The sequence below is a fragment of the Rhinolophus sinicus genome, chromosome 16, assembly GCF_057876585.1.
Source record: "Rhinolophus sinicus isolate RSI-liver-muscle chromosome 16, RSI-T2T, whole genome shotgun sequence".
Classification (NCBI taxonomy): domain Eukaryota; kingdom Metazoa; phylum Chordata; class Mammalia; order Chiroptera; family Rhinolophidae; genus Rhinolophus; species Rhinolophus sinicus.
The window spans coordinates 185,728,156-185,751,290 of NC_142516.1; the positions used below are offsets into that span (position 1 = coordinate 185,728,156).

At 43.7% G+C, this 23,135-nt stretch overlaps 1 protein-coding gene across 3 annotated transcripts in view; it reads right to left on the reverse strand.

Moving 5' to 3' along the window:
• The window catches only part of ENOX1 (ecto-NOX disulfide-thiol exchanger 1), a 366,236-nt gene that overhangs the window by 23,976 nt on the left and 319,125 nt on the right, over nt 1-23,135 (reverse strand). For 2 of the 3 annotated variants that reach the window (XM_088793020.1, XM_088793019.1), the window contains one exon: nt 21,828-21,884. The exons of the other annotated variant lie outside the window; for it this stretch is intronic. In XM_088793020.1, coding sequence (XP_088649146.1) covers nt 21,828-21,884 — 57 coding nt within the window. The remainder of the gene's footprint in view (nt 1-21,827; nt 21,885-23,135) is intronic. 3 annotated transcript variants of the gene reach the window in all.

A 23,135-nucleotide genomic window follows, 5' to 3' on the forward strand; every position in this document is an offset into this window, starting at 1 on the left:
TTTAGTGGTTACCAGAGGGTAAGTGGGAAGGGGGTGGTGTTAGATGAGGGTAAAGGGGATCAAATATATGGTGATGGAAGGAGAACTGACTCTGGGTGGTGAACACACAATGTGATATATAGATGATGCATTGCAGAATTGTACACCTGAAACCTATGTAACTTTACTAACAATTGTCACCCCAATAAACTTTAATTAAAAAAAAATCCACAAAGCTTGTAAAGCAGGCCGTAAAGGAGACGATTATGACCACATTAGAGGGCTGTAATCATGAAAACAAAGATCCACAGCTGTTTTAATTCTTTGGAAATTTCTCTGTTCTAGAAGATTATGTCATTTAAAGAACCTAGATTTCTTTGTAACAAAAAGCAAGTGGAGGTCAGAACTTCAATGGAAAGCATTAAACAAAATGCTTAGGATTTTATTTTTATTTTTATAAAAAGCGGGGATTGATTTAATGACTCATTAATCATGGATTTCTTAGAAAAATTAAGTTAATTTGATTTGTCTGTATTTATAAAAGGTTGTTCAATTAAATAAAACAATTATAATTATTGGTAGGCTGTGAGTTTGGGGTAGTCTACAAACTACCAAGTAGATGCAAGAGACATCTGTCCTCTCTTTCCATGTCTGTACTTAGTGTCTATGAATCTACGATCTCCCAGTGTTTGTCAAAAGAGCTCCAACATCATGACCGGTAAAGTGAAGGGAATACACAGAGAAAAGGTGAAACTAAATTACTCCCCAAACCAAACTATTGTTGCATTTGAGCTAAGCCTGTTTTTACTTTCAGCCGCCCAATACATGTTTATGCCACATACATGTAAGCCCATGCCTACTCAATGCCAAGGAATGCTAAGGTTTTAGGGACACTGAGTCCAAAGTGGCAGGTAGCACAAGCTTACTCAAGAACCAGCAATAATTCTTACAAAAGGTCTATACGAAACCTTTTTGGAAATGAGAGTAGATGGAACTGGAGAAGTAGGCAGACCACGATAAGAGTTTGCATTTTGTTTGGAAGGCTTAACCAGCGAAGAGTGTTCAGTAGAAGCTTTACATGAACAATTCATAATTTTAGATTTCTGGTTTGGAGGCAGTGAAACTGGAGGCAGGGATGCCAGGTTGGAGCCTACTGCAATAGTCTGTTTATTTTTTTACCTTTTCATGAGGAGGGTCCAAACCAAGTCAGTGGTATGCAAAGCATAAGAGAGATTTGAAAGGTAGAACTAAAATGTATCTGGTGACCTGAGGATGAGGAGACTGATGAGAATGAGTAGGTACCTTGGTAAAGAGGAAAACAGAGAAAGAAGCAAGTACGGGAGAAGATGACACACTTAACTTTGAAAATGTTGAACTTAAGGTTTCCATGACATCGTGTCAAGCTCTTTGGGAGAAAGCAGGATGTGCAGGTTTTTGGACTCAGCAAAGTCCTGGCAGGTGTTTTTATGGGCCATTTCTCAGGTTTGTGTTTGTAGCACGCAACCTTTACGTCTCCTTCTGGGACAAAGAAAAGGCTTGCTTACTGCTTGATATAAAAGAGGTAGGTTCCCCCAGCTCAGTGTTGCTCTCCTGTAATGCAGCTCACTGCATGGTAGGCTTCCATAGCTCCTTTCTGGGGGGGTGATCAGGTTGTAAGATCCAGGAGGCTAAACCTGATGAAGCTTCTGGTAGCACATGATAAGACCTCAAATGGACAGTTGCCAAACCTTCTATGAAAACAACCCATCACAGCAGGGACAAATTGACCACAATATTAAACACTAAGCACATCTTCAAGGATATCAGAGGCCATAATCAGTTTATGCTTCATCTTTAACTCTGGAAAAAACATGGTCCAAGTCTTAAGTCCTATCTTAAGAGTTTCATATTTTCTACTTCGGATGTTCTAACTTTTATTTAGTTATAGGGCAACACATTTTACTGGGACATTGGATCAGGAGTTAGCAAGGTTTTGTGCATGTCTTAAAATGTCACAGTCATTAATACTTCCACCCCAAATCTCTGGACAATGGAAGGAACCTTAGAATGGGAAAGTTTCTCCATTAGAAACACAAAATTATGAAGACTCTTTTTCATCTATCACATTAAAATCCTTTACTGATAGATGTAATGGGCAACAAAGAATGATGTGTCTACTAGATGTTCTGGAAAGGTGTTCCAGATACCTAGAGATTGCAAATTGGACATGGGTAAGGGTGGTTGGGGTTGGGAGGTGAAGGAGGTTACGAAGGACAAATTGTTAACAGTGTATATAGTGGGAAAGAACCATTGGGATGGGGAGCTAGAGTTTCCTTGCAAATTCTGAAATGACTAAGGTAAATAACTGACAATAAAACTTCCTTTTATAAAGGCAAAAAAAAAAAAAAAATGTTTCCTTGCAGAGGTGAATAGGATTATGAAATAGTATTGTATTCTAAGGGAAGTGCTGAGACCACCAGTTACTTGACACAATAAAAAGCACTCCAGACTAGAAAATGCACAATACATAACAATTCTACACTTGGCAGGAGAATGGACAAGATTGTCTAATAAATCTTTTCTCAGTTTACCTTTAACTCTAATTTCTGTGACACTTAGAAGGATTCATTAAAGGGCTGGAAGAGGTTTTCTATAACTAGAAACGAGAGAGCATGACCTCTTTTAAAAAGACTTCTTAAAGAGTTAGCTACTTGAAGGCAGACATTTCCCCTCTAAGAGTCCGTATCAGTTACTTTGAGAAAGGATCGAAGTAATTTATCCCTTTAGGAAAGCTCTTTTGCAGTAATTTACTGAGCTAGAATTGTACTTTGTTGCTGTTTTGTTTTTGTTCTCCTCCACCCACCAAACCCCTAAGAACCAATAATAATGGCTTCCCCAGTTTATAAAATCCTTTTGTTATTCCCTTCGTTTCGTATTCCCGTGGCCTCCTTAACTTTGGTGCTATTCACTGTCAACTGCAAAGCCTCTAGAATATGTGGTGTACCCCTACTGTGCCTACAGCCTCCCCACCTGAAATCTCAGTTTTCTCATCAATCACCCCATGAAACTGCCCTTTGAAAGATTTTTCAGTGACCGCGGCATTTTCTCAGCCCTCTTACCACGGGGTACTTAACATCACTTGGCATTAGCACCTCTTGAACCATCTGCCTCACTTGCTTCTGTTACACAGAAGGTCCTGCGTTTTTCTTTCTTTTTCCTCATTAAGTTTTTGTTTAGTCTTCACTGGCTTTTCTATTCCCTCGGCTGGCCCACCACACACAGAGAAGAAGGTAATTTTCTTCTTCTTCAACTCTAACTTTGGTACTTACCCAAGTTCAGTCACCACTTTTTCTTCTCTACTTCTTTCTATCAGAGGTCTTTCATTCTCATGGGTTCAGCTCTCATCGCACTTAACGTTTTAACTCCTGTGATTTATCATGACTGACCTCTGGGTTTGCCTACTTGCATTGACCACTGCCCAGATGAAATTCCAAATGAGAGATGGCCATGAGCTGGTAGGAGAGACATAGCAGAGCCTTGGCTCTTCCCCTCAGGACTGGCCAGGCTTGGGCAAGCTCTGTCCTCCCTTTTCTTCATCACTTCCTGGTTACCTTTGTACACACAGTGCAAGTCCCATCTCTCAGAGGCACTCATTCCAAGCTCCTTGTAAGTTTTCCTTATCTCAATGCATTTCCCATGTCACTGATAATAGCAGCTGACCACGCACACATTTAGACAGAATGGACTTTCACCTGTGTTTGTTTCTTCAGCAAAACTGGCAATGCCTTTAGGGCAGTAACCGTATCTGAGAAGGTGAAGCAGATGGCTGAGTGGAACTTGTGCTTTAATTCTGCCACCATTACTTATGGACTGGATGACTTTGGGCAGGGCATTTTAAAACGCCCTCTTCTGTAAGATGTGGGTAACAAACTATACCCATCACCCAGGGGTGCCGTGAGGACCAAATGCCGTGAGATGGTGCTTTTGAAAATTATAAATATCTAGGAATATATGGTGGCATCAATAGTATCATCATCACTCACTTTTATTATTCAAAGGACTGGCTGGATACAGAATAGTTGCATAATACACACGTGGATTCAGTGCATGTAAGAATTCTGTATATGACTTTGACTGCAGTCATATAAAAACGTATGTGCAAAAATATGTACGCTAACTGTGGTAGTGTTCAAAGGGTGCGTATTTTCTCTTTTCTACATGTTCTGTGGCAATGCGGTTATACTGCTATCCTTATCATTTAAAAAGAAATAAAGTCAATGACATACAGATGTCATTTTGAAGAGCTGTATGTGCAGCCAGTAGCGGACTACGTCACTGAATAACACACTGAGTGACACCTCCCCCCATGTACATGGCAGGTAGGCAGAGCACCACCACGTGACTTCCCTATGACCCTCCAAAGGCTGGCGGCCTCTCCAGCTACAACTGCCATGTGAGTGGGACAGCTGTGAAGATCTGCATGGTAAAGCTTCCCCACGTCACCGCCCACTCTGCTAACACCACACCACAGGCTCCGCTTCTCTGCTTTCCTTGTTCCACGGCCTTGTTTTGCTGTTTGCTGCTACACCTTACTCTTCAACATCACACTCCGTGAAACCAGGGGCCCTGGAGACCACAGTCAAGATGCAATCAGCTACTTCAGTACCCTTTACTCACAGTTTTCTTGGTCAAAGTACCAAAAACAATTCATCAAGTGGTATCCCAGACTCTGATAACCTTCAAGCTGCTCCTTGGAAGATTTGAACTGGGGTCAGGAAGGAGAACGGCGGTACCTCCCAGCCTTCCCTTTATGAGCCAGTGACTAGCATGGAGCTGGTGCCCAGTGGCTGATACACGAAGAACTGACACACACACAGTGGCCTGAAATAGTGGACAAATGGTGGGTTTGGACACAGCAGGCAGGTGTGAATTACCACTGACTTGCTGCGCACCCTTGTTTCCTCACTTCTATTTGTAGTGAGAGAGGGATTCGGAGGAGACAAACGCTACAGCATCTTCCTGCTCCAGAATCCCATGCCTGCGCCGACCCTGTCCCTGAGTTGCACTTCCCTTCGGAATAAGGCTGCCCACTCGGTACAGACAATATGTCCTTATCCTGGATTTCAGAGCCCAGAAAAAATTAGAAAGGAAAGAGGCAGAGGGAGAAAAATCATAGAAAAGCCAACAGATGCGAAAAGGATGGATGAGAATAAGTGACTAAGCTTCAGAATTTCTTCTGGTTCAAGGGAAAGTAAGAATCTATCCATCCGCAGGAGCCAACAGGCCCTTGGGAATTTTCTGTGGTCTACGAGGCCCCAGACCCTGCTCATAGTATCAGGTGCTGAAGCTCAGTACCCCCAGCCCCGAGGTTGTGGGCTCCCACGCATCTGTGATGTTTCCCCAGGAGACTTTGGTGTTTAGGGTGTGTGTGAGGGGAGGCCAGAAGCCCAACAGGCTTCAGCCTCAGAGAGAATTTGGAAGTGGACGTGCAGGGCTTCTGCCCTCGGCCAGGATTCAGCCATTTCATCCACATGACCACAGTTCACATGCTGAGATGTTCCGCCTCACTGGGGTTCAATTGCTGGCCCCGAAGTGCATCCCTGTGTTCTCAGGTAACTCTAAGGCCTGTGCTTTCTAAGAATTCCAACTGTGAAGATTAGAATAGGTGAGAAGTATTTACAGGTCATAAAAAGGACACTTTTCAGAAAGACCGGTGTCGTTTAGGAGCTAGAGACACCCAGATACAGCATTTCTCCCAGTGGCCTTCCTTTTGGGTCGTCCTTGGTTGTATTTATTTGATAATCACTTATAGAGTGCTTACTATGTGCAGGTAGAATTATAAGAACTTTACAAATATGGACTCCTTTAATGCTCACCACAGCCCTATGATGTCAGTACTATTGCTTTCCCATTTTACGGATGAGGAAATTGAGGCATAGAGAGGCTAATGACTTGCCAAAGGTCACACAACTAGCAAGAAGCAGACCTGGGACTTGAACCAATACTGTCTCGCTCCATGGCCTTAAGTACTGGGCTAAGCTGCCTCTCGATTACCCTCCCGGCACCTAGTCTAACCCTTGTCAGTTAAAACATGCCTGTTGAGCGCAGGGACTGAATCCCCTTCCGAGGGCTGCTTATAGCGCTGGCCCGTTCAGGAGCCAGCAGGGCTCCAGGCAGGACGGATGAGCAGTGGCGCTTGCAGTTGTGAACGCAAACGGGAGCAGGGCAGGAAGCCAGCAGGGCCTGTTCCAGGAGCAAGGCTAGTAGGGACGGGGCCTGGCTGTCTGCTGCTGTGAGGTGGTGACAGGCTTCCTTTGTACAAGCCTAACTTCTCGCGGGACATGATGGAGAAGAAGCCACGTAGCACACAGGCTGCCCTAGGTTGGAAGACGTCGGGGGAGGAAAGCCAAGGTCACAGCAGCCCTCCACACACTGAATGTGGGCCACAGGCAGGACGGCTGAGCGGGGAAGAGGCTCGGCTGGGGGCCCATGTGGAGGGCCAGCCACACGCCCCAAACCACTGAGGAGCAAGGAAAAGAGGAAATGGGGACGCAGAAGCCATTCAGAAGGAAGAATGGGCAGATTCAGTGTGTGAAAAGCAGAAAAAAGGGGAGAAAGTTAAAAAAAAATTCAAACTAGTCAAGCCTGGACCACTAGCAGGATAATGACACCACAATCAAAGATCAGAAAGCGTGAGAAGCGCCAACTCCAATAGTTCAGAAATATTGGATGTGACATCTTGGAAGGGCAGCTGGAAATATCAGGCGCCTTAGGAGAGCATTTGGCAGTGATTCTGCAGCTCATCTTCTGTCCCTCTTCCTACCTGCACGGTCCCAGCGGACATGCATTTCCCTGTCACCCTTAAGTGTCCCTGCCTGGATGTTATGGGACGGCTCTGCCTGCAATTTTGCTGCACGGGAACAATGTCCCCGGCACTAGTAAATCTACAACCAATATTTTTTAAAAGAACAAATAGTAGACCTTCAGTGATATTTGTTGAATTTTATCAAATGAATCTGTTACTAGAAAGAGAGGATAAACTTCAGAGGAGCACCTGACCGGCACCAAGGGTTTGGCCAGTGCCCGTGACCTGTAGTGATTTATTTAAAGTGTCTGAGGAATATACACAGCAGGTAGTGAGTGAACCAAACAATGCAGTCACTTTGGGTATTTCACGTCCTTTTCGTCCCTCAAGGCATCTGTCACCGTGTCATCTTGAAGTAAAATAATTTATTTACTATCTTAAAGAAGGTAAAACATTAATTTTGAATTTGTACCTATTATTAATGCTTTCAATATGTTTTTAATTTAAATAGTAACTTTTTTTGGAGACTGTAATATAAGCTTATAACCTTTCTCCTTTCCTTTCTTTTCCAAAAATTTAAGACAATTCTCTAGTTTACTTTAATTCTTAGTAATAACTTTTCTTGGTTTTCTCATTACAAATATTATTTACACACACACACAAGAACTGACAAGTAAGTTCGCGAACGTGTTGCAACGATGTTGCTAACCTTTTTTCATATCAGAGGGATTATTCATTATGAATTTGTACCAACTGGACAAACAGTTAACCAAGGTTACTATTTGGAAGTGCTGAAAAGGCTGCATGAAAAAGTTAGACGACCTGAACTTTTCGCCAACAATTCATGGCTCTTGCATCACGACAATGCACCAGCTCACACGGCGTTGTCTGTGAGGGAGTGTTTAGCCAGTAAACAAATAACTGTGTTGGAACACCCTCCCTACTCACCTGATCTGGCCCCACTGACTTCTTTCTTTATCTGAACATAAAGGAAATATTGAAAGGAAGACATTTTGATGACATTCAGGACATCAAGGGTAATACGAAGACAGCTCTGATGGCCATTCCAGAAAAAGAGTTCCAAAATTATTTTGAAGGGTGGACTAGGTGCTGGCGTCAGTGCACAGCTTCCCAAGGGGAGTACTTCTAAGGTAACTGTAGTGATATTCAGCAATGAGGTGTGTAGCACTTTTTCTAGGACGAGTTTGCAAACTCAATTGTCAGATCTTGTATATTCAAATATTTACCCTTTATATTTCATATGTAACCCTCCTCCCCCTACACATATATATGATATATATGTGTGTGTATGTATATACACACATGTATATGTATACATTATTGGTGTTTAGTTCTTATTTGAAAAATAAGATTCCCATATGTACTTTTAATCAGAGAACAAAGACTTTGATGGGAAAGAGTAATTTCAATTTTGCAATGTTTCCCATTAAATACTAATAGCATCACTGCTGCCTGGATCCTAACTTAATTATGCTTATCAGCCATACCACACTTAAACTATGGTCTCAAGCTGGCAATGAAATGACTTTCTTTTGGAATAGTTTTGTGACAGCCATATTAAATAAAAACGATCCTAAAATGAGGAAAAAATTCTTTTGTATTCCAGTAACTCCATTCATTACTTGAAGTGTAGGTTGTAGTATTTTATTTTTAGTTTTACTATATGTCACTGTAGATGTTACCGAATGAAAAAATACACTTTATCTCAAAAACAGCTGTGTGTTTCTCATCGCTACGTAAAAAATGTAACCCACACTGCCGTATCTACTCAAGTCCATTTCCTTCATAGCCTGAAAAAGTACTGACATGAAAAATCTCCTCAACAAAAAAAATGGAGCAGCAAACAGAAGAAACTAAAGTGAAGTACTTTTAAATGTATTTATGTGCATCCAGAATTAGTCGGTTTGATTTATCTTGTATGATACAGACTCTATTGCTAGTAAAGATTAATTGTATTATGGCACTCTTGGCATGTTATTTTCCCGGTCCATTTCTCAGTGTGACGTTTCTTATTTTTCTCTGCTACAAAGCACCCACTATCATAATTTTCACCTGCTGAGTTTACATTACTAATGATAATATTAAAATTTAGAGTCTCTGTGACCTTTATGGTGGTAAATTAGGTCATGAGAATAGATGGGACGCAGTCTGATACACGAGAAAGAGAGGCACTTCATTATTATTAAAGTGAAATCAAATTTCACCAGGTTTGCCAGGCATCCTGTGAGATCTTAGTAAACGTTAAACATGACTCCCTTCCCAACACAGCAAACTCCAGTTATCTGTCCTCACTGCCTTCTTGCATGTGCCAGCCCTGAGGACTATCCTGACAACTACGCGTGTGGGGTTGCTGGTGCATGGAGCGCGATGGCTGTAGAACTGGAGGTCCTCGGAATAGAGACCAGCATGAATAGTGGTAATGAGTACAATACCCACAGTTCGCTCTCACTGACTGCTTGGCAGGTGCCAGGTCTGGCACTGTTATCCCCATTTTACAGATGGAGAAATTGAGACACAAATAAGCTTCTAAGCTCACATACTTGAGAAGCAGTGGTTCCAAGATCGGGCCTCAGGTAGCCAGACTCTGGAGCTGTTAGTCTGTACGGCCTCTGCCCAAGGAGCCTCCCAGGGAATCACAACTTCTCGACTTTGCTGAAGCCCCCAATCCCACCCCGAGTCTTCTTCCTTACTGAGAGGACTGAAGCCAGTCCTTGCGGATTTGCTTTGTCAGTCACATGCTGTGTCCTCCATGGGCTGTGTGTCCCTTGAGGGCAGGGACTGGGCTGTGATCAGGTGAGCTCCCAACACACTGGACACACTGCCCATCACGTGGACGGACTCGGATGGACACAGGAGTGGCTAGTTGTGAGTCCAACTGTCTTTTGCATCTTCTCCAAATGGGCGTGACTTCTTATGAACCAGAGCCTGGCAGTTACTGACTGTGTATTTTCCTCTTTGGGTTGAATAGCAACAAAACTCAACATGAGACTAAGGCCTCTGCACATGTCAGTGCAGTCTCCTTTGACTGGAATTTACTGAACGGCCATCATCCTTCATTTTTCAAATATGTATTAAGCATCTACACTATGGCAGGCTTTGTGCTAGACAACAAGATTCAAAGATGAATAATAGCTCTCCCTGCTCTCAAAGAACAGAAGGGCTTAGAGGATGGATAGGCATGTAAAATACACTGAAATACCGTGTGATAGAAGCTGTGACACCGGTTGGCCTTGAGTGCTGGAGCAGCCCGAAGCAGACCTAACCTGCACTGGCCTGGACAGCAGCTGGCAGTTATTCAGAGTGTGGTCCACAGACTGGTCGCACTGGCATTACTGGGAGCTTATGGGAAATGCAAGTTCTCAGGCCCCAGCCCAGACCTACCCAGCCTGAAACTCTAGGGTGCAGCCCAGCATCTGTATTTGAAGAAGCTCTCTGTTTGCTTCTGTTGTTTACTAACGTTTGAGAAGTATCGCCTTTGAAAATATAAGACTCCCAGGCATACAACAATTAGGCAAGAAAACACATCCCAAATTAAAATCCGTAAAACAAAAAAGCTGGATGAGGTGACCCCTACCACCTCAATTCTAACTTTCACCGTCCACAAGATTTACGGACACCTGTTAGAGTGAGCCGGAATAAAACATGTTTATCTTAAAGACCACCTGCGGATAATATGCCAAAGAAAGTGTGTGCAACTCTTGCTTAAGCAGGCCAAACAGATTCGCAGAGCTGGCTGTGGCTGCTGGAAATTCTACGTCAACTCAATCCTCATCAGTAAGTATTTTAAATGTATTACAAATGCACCCACCTACACAGGCTCATTACTGTGTTAGGTTCTGGAAGGCATTTACATATACATCACCTCCCTTAATGCGTTTACACCTGAGTTGAGGAGAGAGACCTATCATAGCGCGGTTGCTCAGCATGTTTACAACGATGATAAATATTGTGGGAATATGGGGGAGATGCTAATTGATTTGGGCTGATCTTAGGATAAGGCCCCAAGAAACAGAACTTGAGCTGGGCTTAAAAACAGGCGCAATTTGCATTGCCAGCAAAAAGGATGACATGATAGATGGAGGAAAGTGGAATTATCAATAAAAAATCTAATTATTTAGAATTTTTAATGAATGGTGTAGTGAGCTGAATTCGATTTATTGACTAAGGTCATTTATTCAACATAAGGAGGCCAACGGTTATGCCTAACACCAGGCCAATAGTGATTCTGTTCTTACCATGGGGACCCATTTGGATATTGTTACATAAAATGGTCAGGAACAATATATATACAGAGGGTGCCAAAAATGTATACACATTGTAAGAAAGGAAAAAACTATTAAAATTGTAACACTCAATATATACCAATAACAAAAGATGAATAAAAGTCACATTTGACTTCCGCAATTATAAGAAATGGTCAAAGTGGTTCCCATCAGCGTCCAGACACTTCTGTTGATGGTGAACTACTGCTTGAGCAACGCTGACCAAAGTGTCCACTTGTATACATTTTTTTGGCACCCCCAGCATGCAGGCTTCTGTTCATGGGCGTAAGTGTGCGTGTGTTTTATGTTGTATGGGGGGGAATTACACCTATGTAGGTATAGGGGCCTCACAAAGATTGCACTTGTAGACCTTTCTCATAGTTTCAAGTCATCATTCTCAACGTTGGCATGGAGAGAAATTGCCTGTGCAAATTAGATTCAGAGAGTCTCATAGGCATAAGTAGCTTATCAGCTACTGAACAGTCTGGAAGTTGTCCAGACAAAGAAAGCCACTCTGTAATCTCACAGGGAAGCTGACCTCGTAAAAACGACGATGATGATAAACATCACAGCCACACATCTCTTCCTCAAGACCAATGTCAGGGCTGGGAAGCCCACGGCTTATAGAATTTTCTTGAAAAAAAAAAAAAAAATAAAATCAAATGAACAGAAATCTGAAAAACAAAACGAAGAAACCATTAAGCGTTCCAAGGCTGGTGAGTCTTTTCAGAGGAACCTGCAGAGTTTTTGGAGAATGACTACCATACACCTGGCAAGGGACTGTTTACCGATCTCCCAATGATGGTGACTTCATGTGTTTATAAGCTGTTGAGAGACAGAGAGGGTGATGGGGAAGGGCCTCCCTGGCCTGTAGCTGCATAGCTGAGAACTGCAGACCCGTTTCTACAGCAAAACCCTGCAATCTTTCTATAAAGAATATAACATGTGAAGGCCTCTTCCTTGGGACGATTCTTTCCTTTGCCGTTTACCTTTTGCTCTGTCTGAATCATGGACATATGAAGGGGACTGAGGTGGGGTTTGCTGAGGTTCTGAAATTTTCTGATCTCCTATGTTAGATTTCAACCCACAAGTGTGAGGTCTGCAACCTTCTTGGAGGTTTGATTACAATGCTCAGTTACAGGCAGAAACAAACAAACAGATGTCTAGTGCCTGGGTGGGCAGCTCTGCTGGTGTCCCTCTGGGCACAGTGGGCGTGCCAGGAGGCAGGGAGGTGAAGCTGCATTGGCAGTGAACTCCCAGCTGGGCTGGTCCCCGCCAGTTAGACCCTAGAGAGGGAAGAAAGGGAATGGAACGAGCCGTCTCCAGCAGAGCTGGGAAGACTTCTGAGGTTGAATGATCAGAACACACTTCACTTTATTGGGTGGTTTGAACATATTCATTTCCAAGTCCAATCTTTGCAGTTTCTCCAGGTAAGCCCACTGATATTCTATTTGCAGATTAACATCGGAGCTTTTTGCTTCGAATTTGAGAACCTCGTTTTTGGCTAAAGTTTTCACTAAGCGTGTATATTCGTGCATCCACAAACACACCTTTGGCGAAGGCAGAATTCAAGGCTGGCATTGGTCGCAGTGTGGATGACAGTGAAAGCCATTGCTTGTCTGCCTGCCAGGGTCGATTTAGAAGGCGGGCAGCAGAAGGTGATGAAACTTAGGGAAGCTCTTCCTCTTGCCTCTTTCCTGTCCCTGGCCCCCCTTCTTCCTCTTTCTCACCTTTCCACCTACTTTCCTCTTTGTCATCTTCCGACACATTTCCTGAAAGAAATGCCACAGTCCAGTGAGTTATGTGGCAAAATGTTGGATGCGGTGTGGCGGTGAGCTGTGTGTGTGGAAATAGAGGATGACCGACCGCCCTTTGCAGCATTTCAGAACTCTCCCAGGAGGGCTGGGCGTGCTGAGCACAGGAGGAAGGCCCCCAGGAAAGCCAGTGTCACAGACGGTGGGCTGACCAAGGCTGCCGCCAGCCCCGGCTCCTACATTTCACACCTCTCCCCTTTCTGGGTCAGGTGTGGCTAGCAGAAGCCAGGCGCATGGAAATCACATAGGACGTGTATACTCTAAACAACAACAAACATCTAGGAAGCTCTATGGCTCCTCACAGAACTAAGAAGAGAGGACGTTCCCCTACTGGTGAATCTTTGTTGCTCGCTGTTTTCGGATCTTCAATCCTGGTGGACAAGGAACTGACGCAGCTTGAGTGAAGAATGCTCCTTATTCTCCCCTACGTCTTCCAACGGCACCAGAAGAAAATTCTGCTTCTGCCCACCTTTTGGGCTCCTGGCGTTTCCCACAAATGCTCCTAAACTGTCTCCCGGTTCATTTTTGATCAGCATTGTCAGGCAGTGCTAAGCTGTGTCTCACGGGAAGCAGCGGCCCTGTGACTGAGGCCTCTAGGTTTATGCGACATCAGAATACACTCCACTCGTGTCTGTGTGCTTATGTATGCATGTCTTCTTGATGGCTTGGTGCTTACATGTATGTTCTTGGCCATATTAGAAATAAAAACTTAATTCTCAGTTTGGGACTAGAATGTGTTTTGTCCTTTTAATTGATCTCACTTCTCAATCTCTTGTGTTCTCTCGAGACGGTGGACGAGCCTCGTTTGGGTGGTGGCAGCCTGGGTCCGTGGGCCTTGGTCTGGGATCCACATGGGTAATAGGCCATAGGACCCCTAGAGCATCGAGAAGACGGTCCTAGAGTTCACAGCACAAAACCCCAAATCACATGGGTCAGGATTGTTCTGAATTCCTTATGAGGTACATACAATCGATTTTTTTCTTCAGAATGCCAATAGTCTTGGGGGTCACTTTCCTCTCCTGTTGAGGAACTCCAAATCCTCTCTATGTGGTAACACCCAGACATTGTTATTGGCTGTTCATTTCATCACCTACCGTGTTTCCCCGAAAATAAGATCTAGTCGGACCATCAGCTCTAATGCGTCCTTTGGAGCAAAAATTAATATAAGAGCCAGTATTATATTATATTAATTATAAAGACCCAGTCTTATATCACATAAGACTCAGTATTATATTATACCTAGTATTATATATGATATGATATGATATATATTATATCTAGTATTATATATTATATTATATTATATTATACTATACTATACTATACTATACTATACTATACTATACTATACTATATTATTATGTTAGACCCGGTCTTATGTTATATTAAAATAAGACCGGGTCTTATATTAAGTTTTGCTCTAAAAGATGCATTAGAGCTGGTGGTCCGGCTAGGTCTTATTTTCGGGGAAACACGGTAGGTGTAGGGGCTGAGCTTTACTCTTTGAAAAGAATCAGTGTCTATCTCTAAATCCTGATCAAGTGGAAAAGCTCCTCCTTTCAGAAAGTGCTTAAATGGTGGACGAATCAGCTAACACGTTGTTGAAGAATATTCATCGCTCACTGTCTGTGGCAGCAAAAACAAATAATATTTTAAAGTCCCACAGCAGGGACTGATTAAATAAACGAGAGCACACCTGTGGCATGAAGTATTAGGCACTAATTTAATAACATGGGGAAATGCTTGTGATTTATTAAGAAAAGAATGCAGGCCGTAAAGCTGCCCATATGATATGCTGTAAATTTGGTAAAAATATATGTTTGTGCACATACACAGCAATGGAGGAAATACAAGGACATGGAAACATGGGTGTCTCAGTGGTGAGATTGCAGGTGGTTATTTTTTTCTGTGTATTCTTCTGCATTTTCCAAATTTTTCACAACAAGAAAATGGCACCTTTAGGATAAGAGTACTTATGTGCATGTATATTGGATCCATAAAAGTTACTGGTCTTCTATTCTAAATAATTGCTTTTGCTTCTACCTGAGGGAGGATCATTATTAACCTTTCAGGGGAAGTACGATCTCCAAAGTGGAAAAAGTCTGTTTCGGATCTTGGTTTCAGCTATGCAGGTATCCATGCCCACATCAGACCATCTCACAGAGCTGGGATTTATGTCTCCTTTGCCTGGTTTTCTTTAACCTGGCCCGGGGAAGAAGGTATTTTCACTTCTTGAAACCCAACCTGTCAGCTTTATTGCACATGAGCTAATCTGGCTCCATGTTCCACGTCCACGAATGGCCGAGCAGGGCCTCCCATCTCCTCCTGACACAAGGGATAAATTGCAGCCGCACGTTCCAGCTGTGAAACACACTGTCACTTGGCAGGGAGGCACCTGGTGAGGGCACTTCTCTTGAGTGTTTACTGGAAACAAAAGCAGTAACAGTGAATGAATGGGCCAGCTTCTGCCTGGTTTGGACAGTAATTCTGCCTCTGATCCGCTGCTGGAGGTGTGCACGTGCCGGGAAGTGGGTGTAATAACAGGGACACTTCCAGGCTCAATCTCTTTCCAGGGTACTGGGACGGGATGTGAATGGGTTTTTTTGTTTGTTTGTCTGTTTTTTCAGGTATAATTAAGGATTTCACAGCAGGAAACATGGTATGCCAAATGGAAGGAGGCAGCTGGTGGGGCAAAAGGCCACAGAGAGTGGCGTGGGGTGAAGGTGGGGAAGGATGCATGCATATCAGCAGGTGCAAAGCAATGATTTACAGGGACTGGAACTTGAGGAAAAGGCCAAGTTCTAGGTACGCACACTTAGTATGCGAGCAGGGTCGTGTATTCCAGGGTAAAGGAAATACTAGTTCATGGAAAGTCTGCCTTACGGATTTCAGACATCTACAGAGCAAGGGTAAGATTAGGCACCTACAGATGTGGGTCCATCTCTCCCTGGCCTCTGATTTTCCAGCTGAGCTTTACAGGGGTCTTACACCCTACCTACGCACGCACTGCACCCCACTCCCACCAGACACTCTTCTCCATGAAGCCAATCCTTCCGATAAAGTCCTTATCTCCAGAGAGCTTTTGCAAACATGCAAATAAGTTGTTCCCACCGTGATATTGACCTGAAGGCAGGGAGAGTGGGTTCTGAGGGATTGAAAACGTGGACTAGCTTTGGTAAGGGCAGTGTGGCGGCTGCACCTGAGGCAGGAAGTATGCACGTGTTACTCAGTGACGGAGCTCTAGTACCCGGCACAGCACCAGGCATGCGGAAGGCTGGGGAAGTAACAACACCCAACACAGACCGATCACATCAGCACTGTAAGCAGTGCTCACGCTGAGACTATGAGGTAGGTAGGATCAACTTCCTTTTAGAAGTGAACAAAACGGGACGCTTCAGGGGTTCCGTCCATCACTCAAAGTTGCCCGGATAGTAAGTGGCAGAGCCAGGATTGCACCCAGGCCACTTGGCACCCAGATCTGTCTGAATCTCTACGCTTTGCTCTCTCCTTCCATGAATACTTGTCAGCTTACTGAGCAAAGAAGGGATGGCAGTCTATCGGAACACAAGCTGAGGGGCTGGCCCTGTACAAGATGAGGGCAGCAGGAGATGGCGAGAGAGACATGCAGGGGCTGGGAGAACTGTTAACACCTGCATCTCACAGCCCGGTTTCTGCCTGGCGCATGCTCGCTGGGGCGGGGGCTCCAGTTTGCTCTGACAGAGCCTGTGGGATGGGGTTGGGAGATGTCAGTCCTAATACTGTCTCGTCTACTCCTCTTCCACTTCAAGATTGGGGTTCCCAAGAGCACGGGGCAAGTTGTCATGGGAGGAAAGGTTCGACCCTGGGTTGCCTTTGCCCTTTGAGGATGTGGTTCCATTTCCCTGTGGGGTTTTTCTTTTTCTTTCTCACCTTGTTTAATGCATCAGAGTGTATTCTTACCTCTCCTGATTACCTGCCTAAAGGATGAAAGCCACATTGGAAACTGGGCAAAGCCCTCCGTGCCCGCAGGGATTCTGCACAAACATCATTAAAATACATGGCTGGCAGTTGTTTTCCGCTGCAGTGTACTAAACCGGAAAAATGTTCTTCACACAGTATTTCTTCCGTACTCTCCTAACATCTTTACACTGACAGATTTAAGGACAACTCTGAGGATTTACTCTCTTATGGGGGCAACGTGAAAAACGGAAGCCTTTTCTCGTGTGTGTGCTTTTCTTTTGTTGTGGGGTGGAAGGGGTGTTTTACTTGACAGTGGTCACCTTCGGCGTCACAAATGAAGCCTCTTTACAGATTGCACATGGTTTCTCTAACCCTAGAGTGGGCCTTTGCTGTGCAAGCAGAGGATGTGGGGAAGCAGCTTTCCTGCAGCAGAAGCAAGGAGGGCAGGAGAGGAAATTTGTGGAAACCTTTTAGATCAAACTGGACTGCACATCGCAGGCCTAAGCTGTCACTTGATTTGATTCCTCCTGCTTGTTCCTGCATTTCTCGTGCCTTCTCCCTTCCCCTCCACTTTCTCACTAAACATTCACATGGAAGGCCCATAGGTGGGGATACCTCTGGGAGGAAGGCCATCAAAAAAGATGCTAGATGAGGACAGATTACCTTATTTCATTGAAGATTTTGGTATCTGTGATGCATAATTACCAGAGACCAGGCTTGTTCTCCAGCACTCCTAGGGGCTGGGAGACTGCTGAGAGATGGAGATCAAAAAAATACAGCTCTGCTTGTTGGGAAAGAAAATTGGATGGGGAATAACTGAAATCTCGAAAGAACTGTGAGAAAGATGAGTTTTCAACTTGGGTTTAAAGTGTAAACTTCAAAGGTTTGACCACCCACTGTTATTCATCCACCCAATTCCAAACACAAAGCAAAGCTGTTAAAATCAGCCAGGGCAGTGCTCGTGGCGAGCAAGGCCTTTGCACTTGGTCTCAGTTTCTGGTTCTGATGGTTTTAGATTAGCCTTCTGAAACCTTTCCTCATGGGCACAAGCTCGCAGAAGGTCTTGGGATACGGGGACAAAGGTGGCTTCATAAAGATGCCTCTGTTTGGGGACCTCAAGGAAGTGTTGGTCAGATACTGTTGCTATTCAATAAAATGTAAAAACGAGAGAAAAATCACAGAAAACTGACCAAATCCAGATGTGGCTAGCATCCCGTACACCTGACAGCTCCTGAGACTAAGGCAAAAGAATTCCTAGTAAGTTAGAAGACTCGACATATCTTTCAGTGGCTCCCTCCAAGATGACTCATGGATACCGTAAGCAGTCACCTGCTACGCTAGCATTCTGAGTCCCGAACGATTCTGCAAGCCTGTAGCTCCCTGCCAGACTTCGTGACACAGCTATTAATATACAGAATCCCCCAGAAACAAATATGAGAGATGCAGACCAAGATTTACGGGCATGTTAATTACAGCATTATTTATAATAGTTAGAAAATGGGAAGTTAAATGCTTAACACATAGGCGTATTATTCAATTATTTCGTATCTACATTATCCAGCCATTAAGAATCAAGTCTTTGAGGAAAATTTGGTGACAAGAAAAATATTACGGCATAATGAGAAATCAAGATGGTACAAAACTGAAGACAATCTGATAATATTTATTTATTCATTTACTTATGGGTTTTTCCCTCTGGTCATATACACCCATATGGCGGGAATGAACTAAAATGAAATATCAATAGTGGTTACCTGTGAGGAATGAGGTACTCAGTTATTTTTCTTCACTTCTGCCTTCTTTTCTGTAATTTTCTAGTTTCCTGCAAACTTTTTCTTTTTACATTTATAATAGTATCATTTTTGAAAAGCAATCGTCAACTCTCACAAGAATACCCAGGCATATGCCAGTTCCCCTCGACTGTGTAATTATTATTAATAAATGATAATATAGTAAATCTCTGCCCTCACATGTGAATAATTACACACCCACACAAAAATCTATGTGTCTCAGTCAATAACTTCTGGGCCAGAGGCTTTAAACTTCGTGACTTGCATTAAAATTCACCCTGTCAGAGTACTGCCTGCTACCCTAAGTACTATCGGTTTTGATGGAGGAAAAGGGTGGCGCTTGTTGAGTGCACACTCTGGGCCAGGGATTTAGCACATTTAAGGATGAGGAAAGTGACGTTCAAAGAAGTCAAACGATCTGCCCGGGTCACATGGCGATTCGGTCATCAAAATGCATTCAAACCCTCTCCGTCTCCTTCCACCCCCACGGGGCTGGTGGAAACATCACATGACACCCAGACCTCATTTCAGACATTTAAAAATATCTTGACAAAATATTTTGCCAGCGCTCCCCAAATGTGGCCCAGATAAGTGATTTTTGTTTCTTTACTTTCACATAACTCTACTGGAAGTGCTAGGAAAACTGCCCAAAGGAGACGACTTTGCAGATGAGAAAGAGAAGGACAAGGGAATAAGTCACCTTCCTGGGAACCCCTGACAAAATAGACAGTGACTGGAGAATTGAGCCCAGCCCCCTGCGCAGTGACAGAGGTGGCCGCCAGCGGTGCACGGCACAAACATCTCACCCTCCCTCGCTCGCGGTGCTGCTCCTCCCTCCGATGGGACGTGAACGCCACCTCTCAACACTCAGCTCTTTGGGTTAATGACGAAGCCCGCTTCATGGATTCTAGAGAAGTGGTTTTAAAATCCAAAAATTTTCCTCTAGAAAGGGCAAAAGACCCGGACGATGACCTCCTTTTACTTCTCCCATTTAATCACAGATGCCTTCAATATTCCTCAGAACAGAGACTACGGGCTTGATATCGTGTTGGGCCTGCTTTACCCTGAACCGTCTGAGCTCACGCAGTCAGCAGGTGAGTCTGTAATGGTGACAACATCCTGCTCAGGTAGAACCTCACAATTACAACGTGATGAGATCCTTCCACACCCATTTCCTCACTTGTTTCTCACACCAAGCCTGGAGGACGGAAAGACAGGTCCTATCATACCCATTTTACAGGCCAGGAAACTGAGGCACCCTGCCACTTGGTCTGGCTTATTGGGTTCGACAGCAGGTTCCTTGGAATGCACAAAGGGACTGACTCTGACAGGAGTGCAAATGAAAGGTCTGGCTGACAAGGGGGCAGCTGTGTGTCCCTGAAAACAGGATCCTGAAGAAAGGTTTTAGGGTAAGAAAGGCGGTCATGACACGTTGGAGTGGGAAGACAAACTCTACTTAGGTCGCAATGTCGCCTATGGACAGACAGCTCGGAATAAGTGGCTTCCTCCTCTCGCTTCCTACTTTCTCAGTCCATATCCATTCTTCAACGCCAAACCCAAAGGCCACAGACCCACGAAGCCAGTCTTGATTTTCCAGCACAAAGAACCCCCAATAAAAGCACCCTTAAGGTTTTCGCGTTCTTTAGCTCATTGCCACATTGTGGTTGTTTTTGAGGTAGGCTTCGTCGTGCATTTGACACATGAAAATGGAGCTCTGAGGCGTTAAGTAACTTGTCAAGCTGACAAAGTTTACAAGCAGCAAAGTCCGGGTTTCAGACTAAGTCACATCACAGCGGCCTCACCTTCCTGTACACCTACCACATCTTGTATGTGGCCCTCGTGTTCCCAGCTGCTCACCTCGGTTACAAGTCCTCTGAGGGCAGAAGCAAGCCTCACAATTCTTTGTAAACCACCCTCCGCCCCAGCACTTAGCAGAGCTCCAGGTGCACGGTAGGTTCTCTCCAAGCATATGTTAACTGTCTGTTTGGTAGGAACAGCAATTCATAAGAGCAGATTTGGGGTACTCTGAATGTCGGTCTTTTTACTGCGTATAATTACAGTAAGAGTGAACGTGAAATGTATAATTTCTCCTAGCGCTAGTTTAATCAAGCATTTATTACCATGTCTGACTCTGTTATGTGAAAAGAACTGCTTATTCAGCATTTTTTGTGATGAGGATACAGACAGGTATCAGAGTCTTAACAAGACAAAAACAAAGCCATAAAACATATGGAGAGACAATGACACACATGGTATAATATTCCACCTGGGACTAAGGCACTTCCAAGGCAGAGAGAGTACTTGACTAATTTGGGACAATGCAAGGAACAGAGAGGGGAAGGAGGCATGCTGAGGGGGTCTTGCACCATTACACTCTGTATCAGGAAGACAGGTGTGTCATGCTACTATTCTGGGTCCCAAACAGAAGAGAGGTACACTTTCAAGGGCTTCTCGGGAAGAAAGGGCTTGCTTTGACACCTCTTCAGCCTGGCAATCATTTCGTTGCCAGGCAGACTTCACAAATATACACGCAATATCCAACTTATTACCGTCTTGGGTCTCACCCCATGTGGACTCCCAACACACCATTCGTTTATGGCTTTGAGAATATAATGGGCTCAGACAAATTCACTGAGATTCGAATTTTGTATGGTAGAGATTAGCTCAAGTACCATGTTTCCCTGAAAATAAGACCTAGTGGACAATTAGCTCTAATGCATCTTTTGGAGCAAAAATTAATATAAGACCCGGTATCATAGTATATCATATCATAAGACCTAGTCTTACGTTATATTATATAAGACCCGGTGTTATATTATATTATAACATTATATTACATATTATATTATAACATTATATTACATATTATATTATATTATATTATATTATATTATATTATATTATATTATATTATATTATACCCGGTCTTATATTATAGTAAAATAAGTCCAAGTCTTAGGTTAATTTTTGCTCCAAAAGACGCATTAGAGCTGAGTGTCCGGCTAGGTCTTATTTTCAGGGAAACACGGTGTTTGTAGGGTGCCTTTTGGTAACCTAAGCAACCAACAGCAGAGCCTATCTACCACACTGTACGGCCAAACCATACACAGTAACCTTAATAGGCCACCAAGGGGCAGGGCTTCTCACTACTTTTGTGTTATAAATAAAGTGTCACATTCCCGTGGGCATCCAACCAACCTCAAGCAAGAAGAACAAATACCAGGCGTGTGATACCTACATTTGTGTCCTCGTGGCTGTGGCCATTGGTCTCGACCAACTCCTTGGTACCTTTTAACTGCAAATTTAAGGAAAACACAAAACAAAAAACTCAAATGAATAAGCCAGCATAGCTGTTACACCCATATCACTGTTAACACGAATTCACCTGAGTTTCTCTTTATAAAACTTCCAACCAGAAAAACACTGAGGGAACACATAATTCTAATGAGTCCTACTGAAACCAGTTGGAGGCCAATATTTTATGAAACTTCATGGCTGGCAAAAAATAAATGGGTCCTGGTCATTATTTTTTAATAATAAGATTAGAGAGCAATTCAATAGGCACAAAATGTACAAAAAAATTGGTTCCTAAGAATAAAAAATGATTTCATTTCCTCGTTGTATTGCTATTAATTCCAACCCTGCAGTGCCTGCAAGTTGCCACCAGCTAAATGATGTTGTACGAACGATTGTTCGTGAATGATGTATTTTCGGTGGACGTGCCGCAGTGCTACCGCACGCGTCCTCCTTGAGAACACCCTGGCACAAGTAACATGGCTTCCGAGGGCCTGAAAGAGGGGTCGCTTCTTTTCATCAAGGAAGCCCTGGGAAGATATCTGCTTGGTCACTGAGGCGTTAGAAGAAACGCTAGTTCTTACAAGAGATGTTTAACAGTGAACATTTGAAAACACTACTCTCTACTCTCTTGGAAGGCTTGCGAGTAATCAGTACCAGGAGATTTCTAGAATCTTTTAATTGGTATTTTATCCTCGCCTGACTCAAGCAGACATATGGAGGCTGAGAGCAAGGGCAGAGGCTGAGCGGCCTTGCAGCTGCTGCCAGTTTTTCTTCCTGGCTTATTGTGCTTTGGAAGCAGCACCTCCTATATCATTTTTTTTTAATGCCTAAAATAAAGTATTCATGGTGGGAAATACATGCTTAAAGGTTGAGAGAAAATAAATGCATATCTACCATTTGATTCAAACATTGGTTCTTTCTGGCTATTTGTACATGTTAAGAGGAAAGCTTCATTATATTTTCTAAGGCAATCTCAAACTCTCGGCAAGGAAGCCATATGTTCTCCATGTCAAGAGAGGGGCTTTGCCGAAGGAATGGTGGTGATATGGAGAAATTCAAGGTGGGGCATCTGATCGTGGACCAACGGGGCTGATGGTGGCTCATTTCCACATCACTCTCACAAAGAAAAATCCTACCTACTCTTCTTCAGGGCCGTACTGATGTTTCACACATAACAAGCCTAAGGGAGCACAGGCAATGAGTGACAAAGTGCCGCGGTCACAGACTACCATCTACTATCAGTGGCACG